The following is a 16,002-nucleotide window of genomic DNA, read 5'->3' on the forward strand; positions in this document are numbered from 1 at the left end:
GAGGGGGAGAAAGGGAAAGAGAGAGAGAGTGAGAGAGTGTTTAGGCATTATTCCATCAATAAAGAATGAAGCAATTAAGCTAATCTCAGAGTGGAGGTGCCCTTCTCCCTCTTATCCTTACCAGAAGACGTCACAGAAACCAACGGGACAGGAGGGTGTCTCCACAAACACACACACACACACACACACACACACAAACAAACAACCCCAAACCCCATCCTCAAACACACAATCCTACCAATTATACGCCCACTAAACCCACACTGCAAAAACCCAATGGCCAGACGACACAATACCAATACTGTCAATCCCCTGAAAGACAACACCCCATTACTGCACACAAGACTTCAACTAAACCAGTTCTCTCACAAACCTAAAGAACAGCTCTGCCAGGGGAAACAGCAATTCAGCTACTGACAGCCTGATCTACTGTACTGAAAACCTTTCACAAAATGGGATAGGCAAAATACCACTGATAGGTAAATGCCAGTGTATGGCTACACTAGTGCCAAACTCTGCCAAAATACATCACCGGCAACAAGAGATTTCCTGTAACCTTTAGTCAAGGCTGAGAGAACGTTTCCTGGGTAATGCAACCCTGTAAACCTACTCTGGTTCGGCCAAAACTGTGTGTCTGTTCGTGTGTCTTGTCCGTGGTGCCTAAGATCATTATGTGTCCCAGACTTCAAGACAATTTAGAGTTAAGTAGGTAAACGAATATTAAGCCTATATGAATCAGCCCTCCCTCCCTCCCTCTCCCTCCTTCCTCTCTCCCCCTCTCATCATCCCTCTCCCTCCCCTTCCTCGCGCCCTCTTCAGAGAGGTCCTTCCCTAAACCCCAGAGAGAGGGGGAGGAGTCTAGATGGCGAGGACGCGTGGATAATCCGTGCGCAGACCCAGGTCAATGCAATTATCCTGTTTTCCTTAGCTGCTACCATGCGTGTGCCCATTTCACAGCCAACTCCCTTAATGCACCCAGGATTAGCTTCCCCTCACTTTATAACCACTTAATGATCTACCTATCCACACACACACGCACGCACGCACACACACACACACACACACACACACACACACATACACACATACACACAGGGAAGCGGTTTGTTATGTAAGACAATTCATATGTACTGTCCAAATATGGAAATGTGCTTTTACCTTACCAAATGATATAAGATAATCATGTTATCAAATATGTGTTAAGTAGATACAACCAAATTATTTCACATTCTACCATCCCTTGTCCTGTACCCAGGAACCCAGGGTGTGTCTCCTACCTGGGATGTCCTGTCCATTGTAGCTCCAACGAGTCACGCCCATCACGGGGGGCAGCGGAGAGCCCGGCCTGCTGTCTCTGTCCAGCTCGGTCTGCTGGGTAATATGTCTGACTGTGTCCTTGTTCTTCCTGTTCTTCCTCCTCCCCGACCCAGAGGGCTGCCATGCCCCGTCACCTCCTCCCCCCTGCACCCCCTGCGCCCCTGCACCCACTCTGAGCCTCTCCCGGGGGTGAGAAGTGGAGGAGGGTGAGGCTTGTTCTTCTTTGACAGTGACGGGGCGGTAGTCTTGTGGCCAGGCGTGCTGGGAGTCGTGGCCACCGTCTTCCTGGCTCTCATGGCTCTTGGGTGTCTCCTGGTCCTCTTTACCGTACGTACTGCCACTACCCTCATGGCAGCTGGCGATGGCTGAGTCACCAGAAGAGTTGGCCGGACTCGTACGCCTCTCCAGCCATGGCGAGGAGCTTCCTCCTGATATGATGGACGCCAGGGCTTCTGATGCCGCCCCTCCTAACCCTCCTCCTCCTCTTTCTCCCCCTATACCTCCCCCACCTCCTCCTATACCTCCCCCACATATCCCAGCGGCCGCGACAGCCCCCATCTCGAAGTCGGCCAGTTCGTCGGCCAGCTCGGAGCGGATACTGATGTCCAACGCGGCCTTGATGAAGCCGTGGCAGGCCTGGACGATGTCGGTCATCTGTAGGTAACTGGCAGCTGACATCACCTCAATGACGTTTTTACTGGTCAGCGCCAGGTGGGCAGAGTACATGAAGTCCAGGATGGCTTTGAAGCCTGTCGCTGTGACGATGTCCAGGTGAGTGACGGTTGTTTGGTGATGTGGCTCCGCCCCTTTCTTCACCTGAATGATGAATAATAACGGTATTAATGACTTACTGTATCCTTACTGTACATAGTGTTCTTCACAAACTCCAAAGTGCTTTAAATTGAAAAAGGATCATCCATTTTTCAATCAACTAATCATCAATTAAAACCCTATAGAGCAAGCAAATGGGACAGCAGCACTAAGATGTGATCTGCGATTTAGGCCAACGTCCAGTCCTCCAGCACCAATGTACTTAAACCTCTCCCCAGACCTGTGTATTCTCCTCCACCACACCCACCTGGCAGTAGAGGGTCTTGAAGTAACGCGAGGAGCCCAGGAGGACGTTCTTGTGGGCCTTGAAGATCTTCCCCTCCACAATGACACAGGCGTCACACAGGATGCCATGCTGCCGCTGCTCGTTGAGCTCACGCAGGAGCTGCCGGTAGTGGGACGAAATCTCCATGTCCTCTTTCCTGTTGCTGTTCATTGGGTTAGCTGACCTGTTAGCCTCTCCTGGACAGTCTGAGTGAGAGAGAGGGAAGGAGGGAGAGAAAGTTTAGTGTTAACGTTTCAATGGGTTAGCTGACTGGGAGGGATAATGGGAAGGAGGGAGGTTGGGAGGGAGGTTAGGAGGGAGGTTATGAGGTAGATTAGGAGGGAGGTTAGGAGGGAGGTTATGAGGTAGATTAGGAGGGAGGTTAGGAGGGAGGTTATGAGGTAGATTAGGAGGGAGGTTAGGAGGGAGATTAGGAGGGAGGTTAGGAGGTAGATTAGGAGGTAGGTTAGGAGGGAGGTTAGGAGGGAGGTTATGAGGGAGGTTCGGAGGGAGGTTATGAGGTAGATTATGAGGGAGGTTATGAGGTAGATTAGGAGGGAGGTTAGGAGGGAGGTTATGAGGTAGATTAGGAGGGAGGTTAGGAGGGAGGTTATGAGGGAGGTTAGGAGGGAGGTTAGGAGGTAGATTAAGAGGGAGGTTAGGAGGGAGGTAATGAGGGAGGTTATGAGGGAGGTTATGAGGTAGATTAGGAGGGAGGTTATGAGGGAGGTTAGGAGGGAGGTTAGGAGGTAGATTAGGAGGGAGGTTAGGAGGGAGATTATGAGGGAGGTTAGGAGGGAGGTTATGAGGGAGGTTAGGAGGGAGGTTATGAGGGGGGTTAGGAGGGAGGTTATGAGGGAGATTAGGAGGGAGGTTATGAGGGATGTTAGGAGGGAGGTTATGAGGGAGGTTAGGAGGGAGGTTAGGAGGTAGATTAGGAGGGAGGTTAGGAGGGAGGTTAGGAGGGAGTTTATGAGGGAGATTAGGAGGGAGGTTAGGAGGGAGGTTATGAAGGGAGGTTATGGGGGAGGTTATGAGGGAGATTAGGAGGGAGGTTATGAGGGAGGTTAGGAGGGAGAATATGGGGGAGATTAGGAGGGAGGTTAGGAGGGAGGTTAGGAAGGGAGGTTATGGGGGAGGTTATGAGGGAGGTTAGGAGGGAGGTTATGAGGGAGGTTAGGAGGGAGGTTATGAGGTAGATTAGGAGGGAGGTTAGGAGGGACGTTAGGAGGGAGGTTATGAGGGAGATTAGGAGGGAGGTTATGAGCAGTCCAAAATCCAGTACAGTTTCCCAGCATGTTACAGTAGCACATTGAGCATTGAGCATGGAAGTATGAGATGATCAATGCTGACGGCCAATGCTGATGATCAATGCTGATGATCAATGCTGACGGCCAATTTATCATTATTACTAATAATCACAAAGCATAATAAATGCCCTGAATTGCCTCGAAATACCCGATTCAAAGCAACACACAAAAAACAACATCAGCTAGTGAAAATAAAGTTCTGTTCTGTATCTTCCCCTTAAGCAGAGGACCATGGTAAATACTGTATATTATAATAATGCTCCTGATGGACAAACAACACCATCAATAGAAAAACTATTTTTAAAAAGACCAGAGGCTGTGTGTGTGTGTGTGTGTGTGTGTGTGTGTGTGTGTGTGTGTGTGTGTGTGTGTGTGTGTGTGTGTGTGTGTGTGTGTGTGTGTGTGTGTGTGTGTGTGTGCGTGTGTGTGTGTGAGTACGCCAGTCCTGGTTTCTCTAAGGGGTGAACAGGCTAGACTAGCTCCACCATCCATCTTTCCTCCCCATCACCCCAGTAACTGACCAACAGTGATTACACACAACTCTTCAACAAAACGGACATCTAAGCAGAACTGCTTTACTGTGCATGTGCTCTATATCACTTCATTCAGTTAATGCCTTTTGATACTAGGAAATACCTCTTTATGGGTAGGGAAGTCCTTCCTACTAGGGTGGTAATCAAATAGGTAAGGATTAGATGAGAAGTCGATAGAGCCCTCTGTTCCCTTTGACTATTCACAGGTTAAAGACAGATGGAACACACAGAGGAGAGAGAGAAGGGAGGAAGAGAGGAAGAGAGGAAGAGAGGAAGAGAGAGGAGGAGAGAGAAAGAGGGAGGGAGAGAGAGGAGAGAGGGAAGGGAGGAGGAGAGAGAGGATTGAAGAGAACAAAGGGAGAGGAGTGCATTGCCCTGCTGATGCACTTACAGACAGTGCAAACTGGTTAATGAAAAGTAACGCACACACACACACAACACGCACACACACACACACCCACCCACACAAACACAAGAGACAAAGGCTCCCCTCAAAACACAAGACAAACATTTTGATCGGTGGTTAGTTAAGTGGTTTACATTATGGGGAGTATAACCCAATCACACACAACAACATGCTGGAGATTGGGGTGGGGGAGTGTGTGTGTGCGTGGGGGGGGGGGGGGGGGGGGGGGGGTGTTACAGGGACAGACATGTTAAATTACGCTTCAAATTGAAAGAAAACAGCTATGTAAACTGCACTCGCAGACACACGTGCCAACACAAATGCCAACACAACACACAGGCCAACACACACACAGGTCAACACACACAAATGCCAACACAACACACAGGTCAACACACACACAGGTCAACACAACACAAATGCCAACACAACACACAGGTCAACACACACACACACACATTAGTCAGAGCATTAGTGTTTTACGCTCTTGCTCTCGTCTTGGTGAGTGCTGAATCGGCGGGACGCGTAGTGTTACCATGCGCAGCACTGATTTGTTTTGGAAACGCCGTGGCTGTCACCACTCATTGGCTGTTAAGGGAGACGACAGCCGTGGTTGGCCGAGGTGACAGCAGCATTTGCTCGGGGCCGGCACACTTCAGGTCATGTTTGAGAAAGCTGTGCTCAACCTGATGGCTTGTAAGATCACATCAATCCTGTGTGTCTTCTATATCCACTCAGACAGGCACACCTCTAGTCGACGTGTGTGCGCGCGCGCGTGTGTGTGTGTGTATGTGTGTGTGTGTGTGTGTGTGTGCGTGTCTGTGTGTGTGTGTGTGTGTGTGTGTGTATATGTGTGTGTGTGTGCGCACGCGCGTGTGTGTGTGTGTGTGCGTGCGTGCGTGTGTGTGTGTGTGTGTGTGTGCATGCGTGTCTGTGTGTGTGCGTGCGTGCGTGCGTGCGTGTGTGTGTGTGTGCGTGTCTGTGTGTGTGTGTTAGGGGGATGGGGGTTGGGCTGATTGACGGTGACAAGCAATGAAGCGGATTTCTCTCTCTAAACTGTCTAAAACGGTTCTGGATTTCTTCCAACTGACTGTTGCCTCACACACACCTGACTGTTGCCTCACACACACCTGACTGTTGCCTCACACACACATGACTGTTGCCTCACACACCTGACTGTTGCCTCACACACACCTGACTGTTGCCTCACACACACCTGACTGTTGCCTCACACACCTGACTGTTGCCTCACACACATACAGTATCTGACTGTTGCCTCACACACACACCTGACTGTTGCCTCACACACCTGACTGTTGCCTCACACACATACAGTGTCTGACTGTTGCCTTGTAAGCAGGGTTTTTAGTTTGGTTTGGCTTGTCAAAAAGTCTGTACTTACATTGGCTGAGGAGAGACTTGCTTCAATGTAAAATGACATTGGCTGAGGAGAAACTTGCTTCAATGTAAAATGACATTGTACCCCAGTCTGTCTAAAAGCATGTTTTGATGTAGGCTAGTTTATTCTCCTCTCATTCACTTGTCAAAAATCTATGTGGCGTCTAACCTCCCTTGGGCTGATGGAGGCGTTGAAAGACCTCACCTCTCACCTCCCAACACAAACCCCACAGCTTTTAAGGACACAATTATTCCTGTCATCCTTCCTCCTTTCATCCTCTCCTCCATCTCCTCCTCTCCCCCTTTCACCAAGGCTTTCTAGCATATTATCAAGCTGCATAAAGGAATGGCCAATCTCTGCACTTTGAAAAATCTAGAGAGCAGAGACCTACCGGTACATTTCTACCATTAAGATGATATTCTGACCCTGAATGTGGTCCTTTTCACTCTACTTTAAATGGACATGTGTTTATCCTGTAATACAATATCACCTTATAACACTGAGAAGACCCATGTAACCTGTGTATTATGTGAAATACAGTTCATTCGGTAGGTGATCAGATCGCTTCCCTTTTTCCAAATTTTGTTATTTACAGCCTTATTCTAACATGTATTAAATCATTTCCCCCTCATCAATCTACACACAATACCCCATAATGACAAAGCGAAAACAGTTTTTTGTGTGTGTGTGCAAATAATAAAAAACAAAACAAATGTAATTACTTATTTACATCAGTATTCAGACACTTTGCTATGAGACTCAACATTGAGCTCAGGTGCATCCTGTTTCCATTGATCATCCTTGAGATATTTCTACAACTTGAATGGAGTACACCTGTAGGATATTAAATTGATTGGACAATATTTTGAAAGGCACACACCTGTCTATATAAGCTCCCACAGTTGACAGTGCATATCAGAGCAAAAACCAAGCAATTAGGTCGAAGGAATTGTCCATAGAGCTCTGAGACAGGATTGTGTCGAGGCACAGATCTGGGAAAGGGTACCAAAACATTTCTGCAGCATTGAAGGTCCCCAAGTACACAGTAGCCACCATCATTCTTAAATGGAATAAATTTGGAACCACCAAGACTCTTCCTAGAGCTGGCCATCCAGCCAAACTAAACCGTTGGGGATGAAGGGCCTTGGTCAGGGAGGTGACCAAGAACCCAATGGTCACTCTGACAGAGCCCCAGGATTCCTCTGTGGAGATGGGAGAACCTTCTAGAAGGACAAGCATCTCTGCAGCCAGCTTGGAGTTTGTCAAAAGTAGTCAGGTTCGATGGAAAGATGAACGGTGCAAAGTACAGAGAGATCCTTGATGAAAACCTGCTCTAGAGTGCTGAGGACCTTAGACTCGGGAGAAGGTTAACCTTCCAACAGGACAACACCCTAAGCATACAGCCAAGACAACACAGAAGTGGCTTCGGGACAAGTCCCTGAATGTCCTTGAGTGGCCCAGCCAGAGCCCGGACTTGAACCCGATCTAACATCTCTGGAGAGACCTGAAAACAGCTGTGCAGTGACGCAGTGACGCTCCCCATCCAACCTGACAGAGCTTGAGAGGATCAGGATCTGCAGAGAAGAATAGGAGAAACTCCCAAAATACAGGTGTGCCAAGCTTACCCAAGAAGACTCGAGGCTGTAATCGCTGCCAAAGGTGGCACCCCCCCCAGCTCTGACAGCTACTTTATTAAAGAAAAGTGTACTCACAGTGACTGTGATATGTGGTTGACCCACCTAGATATCATAAGATTAATGCACTAACTGTAAGTCACTCTGGATAAGAGCGTCTGCTAAATTACTTAAATGTCAAATGTAGTTAAATAAAGACCATGGACTTTCTAATGATGGTACACACAGTTTTCATCATGTTTATAAAGTAGACAAACATTTTGTTGGGTGGTAAATTAAGGGGTTTAGATTATAGAAAGCATAACCCAATCACACACAACAACATGCTGGAGACTGGGGTGGGGGAGTGTGTATGTGTGTGTGTGTGTGTGTGTGTGTGTGTGTGTGTGTGTGTGTGTGTGTGTGTGTGTGTGTGTGTGTGTGTGTGTGTGTGTGTGTGTGTGTGTGTGTGTGTGTGTGTGTGTGTGTGTGGGGGGGGGGGGGGTTACAGCGACATGTTAAATTACGCTTCAAATTGAAAGAAAACAACGTGTGGCTGGAGGATAAAACAACATCTTGCTGAGAGAGATGTAGGGAGATCGAGGTGGAGATAGAGGGAACACTAATGAGATTTAGCGCTTCAGTAGACCTAGAAAACAGAGAAAGACCGAGAGAGAATTTGGCAGAGAGAGAGAGACGGTACATTGAATGAACTACAGGAGAAAATACAAACCCTTCAACCCAAAAAGGCCTGTGGTGTTGATGGTATCCTAAATGAAATTATGAAATATACCACAAATTTAAACTCTAACATCATTCTTAGCTCTGGCATTTTCCCCAATATTTGGAACCACGGACTGATCACACCAATCCAAATGTCAAATTGGCTGTTTAACCAATTACATCACAACAGACCACATATTTACCCTGCACACCCTAATTGACAAACAAACCAACCAAAACAAAGGCAAAGTCTTCTCATGCTTGAGGGTCTGCTATACAAATTTATGGAAAGCGGTGTTGGGGGAAAAACAAACGACATTATGAAATCCATGTACAGAAACAACAAGTGTGTGGTTAGTGCTCAGCATCTGACCGTAAGGCGCTACAGAGGGTAGTGCGTACGGCCCAGTACATCACTGGTGCCAAGCTTCCTGCATTCCAGGACCTCTATACCAGGCGGTTTCAGAGGAAGGCCCAAAAAATTGTCAAAGACTCCAGTCACCCAAGTCATAGACTGTTCTCTCTGCTACCGCACGGCAAGGCTCCGTAACAGCTTCTACCCCCAAGCCATAAGACTGCTGAACAATTAATAAAATGGCCACCTGGACAATTTACATTGACCCCCCCATTTGTTTTCACACTGCTGTTACTCGCTGATTATTATCTATGCATAGTCACATTACCCCTACCTACATAAACAAATGACCTCAACTAACCTGTACCCCCACACATTGACACGGTACCGGTACCCCCCTGTATATAGCCTCATTATTGTTATTTTATTGTGTTACTTTTTATAATTTTTTACTTAAATTTATTTGGGAAATATTTTCTTAACTCTTTCTTGAATTGCATTGTTGGTTATGGGCTCGTAAGTAAGCATTTCACGGTAAGGTCTACAGTTTGATTTGATTTGAAATTGGCAAAAAAATAACAAATACATTTGACAGGGAAGTCGCAGCTTGAGCCCCGCCCTCTACAACATATATATATCAACGAACAGTCTGCAGCACCTGACCTCACCCTACTGGAATCTGAAGTCACCAACCAAGGAGTGCTTCTGTCACCAACCAAGGAGGGCCTACAGCAGCACCTAGATCTTCTGTACAGATTCTGTCAGACCTGGGCCCTGACAGTAAATCTCAGTAAGACCAAAATAATGGTGTTCCAAGAAAGGTCCAGTCGCCAGGACCACAAATACAAATTCCCTCTAGACACCGTTAACCCTAGAGGACACAAAAAACTGTACATACCTCGGCCTAAACATCAGTGCCACAGGTAACTTCCACAAAGCTGTGAATGATCTGAGAGACCAGGTAAGAAAGGTATTCTTCTACGCCATCAAAAGAAACATCACACTTGGCCTAAAAATACTTCAGTTAGTGATAGAACCCATTGCCATTTATGGTTGTGAGGTCTGAGGTCAGCTCAAGAACCAAGAATTCACAAAATGGGACAAACATCAAATTGAGACTCTGTATGCAGAATTCTGCAAAAATGTCCTCTGTGTACAATGTAAAACACCCAATAATGCATGCAGAACAGAATTAGCCTTATACCTACTAATTATCCAAATCCTAAAAAGAGACATTCAGTTCTACAACCACCTAAAAGGAAGTGATTCCCAAACTATCCAAAACAAAGATATCACCTACAGAGAGATGAACCTAGAGAAGAGTCCCCTAAGCAAGCTGGTACTAAGCAACACAATTAGACCCAACCAAATCATGAGAAAACAAAAAGATAATTACTTGACACATTGGAAAGAATTAACAAAAAAACAGAGCAAACTAGAATGCTATTTGGCCCTAAACAGAGAGTACACAGTGACAGAATACCTGACCACTGTAACTAACCCACATTTAAGGAAAGCTTTGACGATGTACAGATTCAGTGAGAAATGCCTTGCTATTGAGAAAGGCCACCTGGCTCTCAAGAGAAGACAGGCTATGTGCACACTGCCCACAAAATGAGGTGGAAACTGAGCTGCACTTCCTAACCTCCTGCCAAATGTATGACCATATTAGAGACACATATCTCCCTCAGATTACACAGACCCACAAAGAATTCTAAAACAAATCCAATATTGATAAACTCCCATATCTATTGGGTGAAATACCACAGTGTACCATTACAGCAGCAAGGTGTGTGACCTGTTGCCGCAAGAAAAGGGCAACCAGTGAAGAACAAACACCATTGTAAATACAACCCATATTTATGTTAATTTTCCTTTTTGTACTTGAACTATTTGCTCATCATTACAACACTGTATATAGACATAATGTGACATTTGAAATGTCTCTATTCCTTTGGAACATTTATGAGTGTAATGTTTACTGTTTAATTGTTCATTTCACTTTTGTTTATTATCTATTTCACTTGCTTTGACAATGAAAACATATGTTTCCCATGACAAAAAAATCCATTGGAAGTGAATTGAGAGAGAGAGAAAGAGAGGGGGGAGAGGAGAGAAGGAGCAAGAGGGAGGGGAAAGATTACTTTAATGGAGTGAGCTGTCTTTCGACCTCTGAACTCTGTGGATCATTTGCCTAATTGGCTGCTTTCAAGTAGTGGTATCATTAGGAGAATATTGAGAATAGTACAGTCCATTGCAAAGGACTACTGCTGTTAAAAACAATCATCCAACCAAGGGGAATGAGGAAGAGAGAAAGGTATTCAGCCTCTCTTGGAATACACCAATAATGAATTGGATGTATGTGCTGTGAAAGTTGGGTAGGAAAGTTCTGTTTTGTTTTATATAGAATTACAGCCTTAATCAGGGTGCAGTACACTTCAGTTGACAGAGTGTTTGACTTCTCCTGAGAATTCAACAGAGCTGAACCGGGTTGTCTTAGAGAACTAAAGAAAATGTTTCTCAATCAAATCTGAAATTACCCAAGATGAATCGCATTAAAAATAAACTGCTATAAGTAGAGAGAGAGGGGGGGGAGGGGGAGAGTGAGAGAAGCAGAGAGACAGAGAGAGAGAGAGAGCGAGAGAGAGAGAGAGAGAGAGAGAGAGAGAGAGAGAGAGAGAGAGAGAGAGAGAGAGAGAGAGAGAGAGGGAGAAAGAGAGAGAGAGAGAGAGAGAGAGAGAGAGAGAGAGAGAGAGAGGGAGAGAGAGAGAGAGAGAGGGAGAGAGAGAGAGAGAGAGGGAGAGAGAGGGAGAGAGAGAGAGAGAGAGAGAAAGAAAGAAAGAAAGAACAGGATCAATGAAAAATAATAGAACTGACCCACTGGGCACACACTGGTTGAATACACATTGATTCCACACCATTTCAATGAAATTATGTTGAACCAACGTGGGATAGACGTTGAATTGACGTCTGTGCTCAGTGGGGATGAATATCGCTAACTAACGCACTTCATTCATACAGCCCCAGCAAAACAAAACAAACGAGTGTGACTCGTTTAAAATAGTGATAGACAGACAAGGCCGCAGAACCTGGCATTCTTCAACACTAAAGCGCCTGACTGCTTTCTTTCACAGGGACATCGAATAGCAAACTCAAGTGAACTACTTTCTTTTCTTCAGAGAAAAAAGAGAGAAATGTTCAGGAGACAGACTAATGGGTTTTGTGTGTGTGGTTGTGTATGTGTGACGGGGGTCTTTTAATCATTTTGTGTCCCCTACACCATGCAGTGATAGTGTGTGTGTTTTTGTGTGTGTAAAAGAGAGGGAGAGAAAGATAACGTTAAACACAGAGAGTGGAGAGAGACACAAAGCACTCAGGGGCTCTCAGTAAAGCATACCAGTAGAGCTTTAAGTCTCTGTCACCCTTACAGAGCCCAAATCAGAAGTGACTACCATCCTCAAGCCACACACACATTACAGCTTCCCTGCTCACACACACAGCACACAGACACACACCCACACAAACTACCAATCACAACACACACATACATTACTGTACACACATCCCAACTACCCTGATCCAGTCACAACCCAGGTACTTTAGGTCTAAACTTGACAACTAAGGAGAAGAGACAGAGAGACGGGTGATGGAGAGAGGGAATGGGGCTCCTTCTCTTTTTTGTTGTTGTTGTCGCTCTAAGCAAGGACAACAACTTGACCTGAGAGGAAGTAGATATGAGGGGAGAGGAAAGGCAGAGAGGTGGAGAGAAAGAAAGAGGCCGACAGAGAGAGGGAAGAGTTAGAGATAGAGACAGCGAGAGACGTAGAGAAAGAGAATTGAAGAGACATGAATGGACAGAGCGAGAAAGAGGTAGAAAGAGAGAGAGGGAGAAAGAGGGAGACAGAGAGAGGTAGAAAGAGAGAGAGGGAGTCAAAGAGGTAGAAAGAGAGAGAGGGAGTCAAAGAGGTAGAAAGAGAGAGAGGGAGAAAGAGGGAGACAGAGAGAGGTAGAAAGAGAGAGAGGGAGTCAAAGAGGTAGAAAGAGAGAGAGGGAGAAAGAGGGAGACAGAGAGAGAGGGAGACAGAGGGAGACAGAGAGAGGTAGAAAGAGAGAGAGGTTGTCAAAGAGGTAGAAGGAGAGGCAGACAGAAAGAGGGAGACAGAGAGAGGTAGAAAGAGAGAGAAAAAGAGAGCGAGGGAGGGAGGGAAACAGAGAGAGCCTCTAAGACGTGCCTCTGTCAGTTTGACTCAGAGGCAGACAATATTTTTTAAACAGCTTTCCTTCCAGTCAACTGGGCATCAACTGACCATTATCCTGGGGTTAATCCTCAATCCTACAGAAAGGCCATTATCCTTGAGTTAATCCCCAATCCTACAGAGCTGCTCTGGCTCCGCGATGGGGTGGCAGCCCGTCAACTAAACAGGCACAGGCTAAAATAATGCACACACCCACACACAGTAGAAACATACACACATGCACACACACGGGCAGCGAGGCAGAGAAGGTTTGGCGACAGAAACAACAAAAGAAAACCATAATCAATGAATAGATGCAGTGTTATCTCTTGTGTTGTGCATCAGGACTGTCTGTCAGGCACCTTGTACATGGCTGTATGGACTCACTCCCACTCTATGTCTGTCCCTTTGTCTGTCTGTCTGTCCCTGTCCCCTGTACCAGTTCCCTGTCCCTATCCCCGTCCTTACCTCTTACTCCATCCCCGTCCATATGTTTGATCCAAAGTACTGGCTCTGGTCCTGGTAGCCCAGGACCAGAGAGGACAGTCTTACCATGGAGTGACGAAAGCGGATCCAGCAGGCTTATCCAAGGCGTCTTAAAGTCTCCTCTCCACCTCTCCTCCAATCCCTCTCCATCTCTCTTCTAAAGCCCGGGCCACTCCCCAACTCCAAGGTGAAAGTGTTCACCACTTGGATCAGCTGGGATAAGCCGAAGGAGAGGGAAGAAAGGTGTGAGGAGGATCGGTGAAGATGTGTGTGTTTGTGTAGAGGCGCCCATGTGTGTCTGTGTGTCTGTGCGTGTCCGTGTGCATTTGTCTGTGCAAGAGTGTGCATGTATGACATACATCATATGTACCTGTACTTGTATATGTAGTTGTTGAGGTATAGAGCCATGGTGGTACTGTATGTGTAGTTGTTGAGGTATAGAGCCATGGTGGTACTGTAGGTGTAGCTGTTGAGGTATAGAGCCATGGTGGTACTGTATGTGTAGTTGTTGAGGTATAGAGCCATGGTGGTACTGTAGGTGTAGTTGTTGAGGTATAGAGCCATGGTGGTACTGTATGTGTAGTTGTTGAGGTATAGAGCCATGGTGGTACTGTAGGTGTAGCTGTTGAGGTATAGAGCCATGGTGGTACTGTATGTGTAGTTGTTGAGGTATAGAGCCATGGTGGTACTGCATGTGTAGTTGTTGAGATATAGCGCCATGGTGGTACTGTATGTGTAGTTGTTGAGATATAGCACCATGGTGGTACTGTATGTGTAGTTGTTGAGGTATAGAGTCATGGTGGTACTGTATGTGTAGTTGTTGAGGTATAGAGTCATGGTGGTACTGTATGTGTAGTTGTTGAGGTATAGAGCCATGGTGGTACTGTATGTGTAGTTGTTGAGTTATAGAGCCATGGTGGTACTGCATGTGTAGTTGTTGAGATATAGCGCCATGGTGGTACTGTAGGTGTAGCTGATGAGGTATAGCGCCATGGTGGTACTGTATGTGTAGTTATTGAGGTATAGTGCCATGGTGGTACTGTATGTGTAGTTGTTGAGGTATAGAGCCATGGTGGTACTGTATGTGTAGTTGTTGAGGTATAGAGCCATGGTGGTACTGTATGTGTAGTTGTTGAGGTATAGAGCCATGGTGGTACTGTATGTGTAGTTGTTGAGGTATAGAGCCATGGTGGTACTGTATGTGTAGTTGTTGAGGTATAGAGCCATGGTGGTAATGTATGTGTAGTTGTTGAGGTATAGAGCCATGGTGGTACTGTATGTGTAGTTGTTGAGGTATAGAGCCATGGTGGTACTGAATGAGGGTCAGATTGGGAATATAGCCAAGACACCGGGGTTAACACTCCTACTCTTATGATAAGTGACATGGGATCTTTAGTGACTCCAGAGAGTCATTGAGAGCTTGATGATTAGTTGACAAGTTGAATCAGGTGTGCTTGCCCGGGGCTACAATAACAATGTGTGCTGTTGGAGATACTGGAGGACTGGAGTTGGGAAACACTGCTGTAGAGAACATAGTGTGTACTGCATGTGAAGATTGTATCACAAGGCAACGGATGTGTGCCAGGTAGAGCTTACCTCACCTCAACTACTTACCTTGCCCAGTACCCTGTCTGCACCCTGAACACCACAGGGATATCATTATAGCTTGTCCAAATACTCAGTGTGACAGCTAGCCAAAATACCCAGGGTGAACTCACTTTGGTAGTAGCTAAGCTCTATGATCTGACCAGAGACATGCTCAGGGGCAGACGTTGGCTCAGGGCGCTACAGTGCCATCTTTGTTTCATTAACAGCGTCCGTACATTGTTAGCTAAAGGCTAAGTTAGCTTAGTCATAGCTGATGGATAAAACTACTGTATGTTTACATACATAATGAATAATGTACCGATACAGACTCAGCTTCTGTCTTAACAATGTCCAGGGGACAAAACCTCTTTCAGAACCTTATTTTGTCTGTCAGAGTTCACCAAGCCTGAAACTGCTATGGTGTTAATACTGTACTGGAATATGAATTTGCGTTTGCAAGAAAGGAATTTCACTGTACTTGTGCATGTGACATTGAAACTTGAAACCTGTGAATGAAATATTCCCTCCTGTTAATGACTGCATGGTTTGTTTGATCACAGTGTGTGACTCTCTGGCATATAACATGGTTCCTCCTGGATATCTCTATGAATCTAACCCCCTATAAATTCTCTGTGGGGGTGGCAGTTAGCCTAGCGGTTAAAAGCGTTGGGCCAGTAACCAAAGGATGCTGGTTTGAATCCCCAAACTGACTAGGTGAAAATCTGTTTGATGTGCCATTGAGCAATGCACTTAACCCAAACTGCCCTTGTTACTTTGGATGAGAAAGTCTGATAAATGATGTAAATGTCAAATTTGTGTCAGTGCCCTTTATTCAATAAGGGTCTCTCTCCCTCTACCTTCCTTTCTTTCTCTCATCCCTCTCTCATTCTCCCTCTCTCTGCAGTGTTTCTGGTCTATTTAGTCTCTCCCAGGCCCCTCAGC

At 46.1% G+C, this 16,002-nt stretch overlaps 1 protein-coding gene across 2 annotated transcripts in view; it reads right to left on the bottom strand.

Moving 5' to 3' along the window:
- LOC109869226 (zinc finger and BTB domain-containing protein 46) overlaps positions 1–16,002 on the bottom strand; it is an 84,368-nt gene that overhangs the window by 38,317 nt on the left and 30,049 nt on the right. For both annotated transcript variants that reach the window (XM_020459212.2, XM_031804092.1), the window contains exons 2-3: positions 2,396–2,619; positions 1,278–2,133 (exon numbers count right to left, since the gene is read on the bottom strand). In XM_020459212.2, coding sequence (XP_020314801.1) covers positions 1,278–2,133; positions 2,396–2,584 — 1,045 coding nt within the window. In that variant the 5' untranslated portion in view covers positions 2,585–2,619. The remainder of the gene's footprint in view (positions 1–1,277; positions 2,134–2,395; positions 2,620–16,002) is intronic.

Source organism: Oncorhynchus kisutch, linkage group LG24, assembly GCF_002021735.2.
Source record: "Oncorhynchus kisutch isolate 150728-3 linkage group LG24, Okis_V2, whole genome shotgun sequence".
Taxonomy (NCBI): domain Eukaryota; kingdom Metazoa; phylum Chordata; class Actinopteri; order Salmoniformes; family Salmonidae; genus Oncorhynchus; species Oncorhynchus kisutch.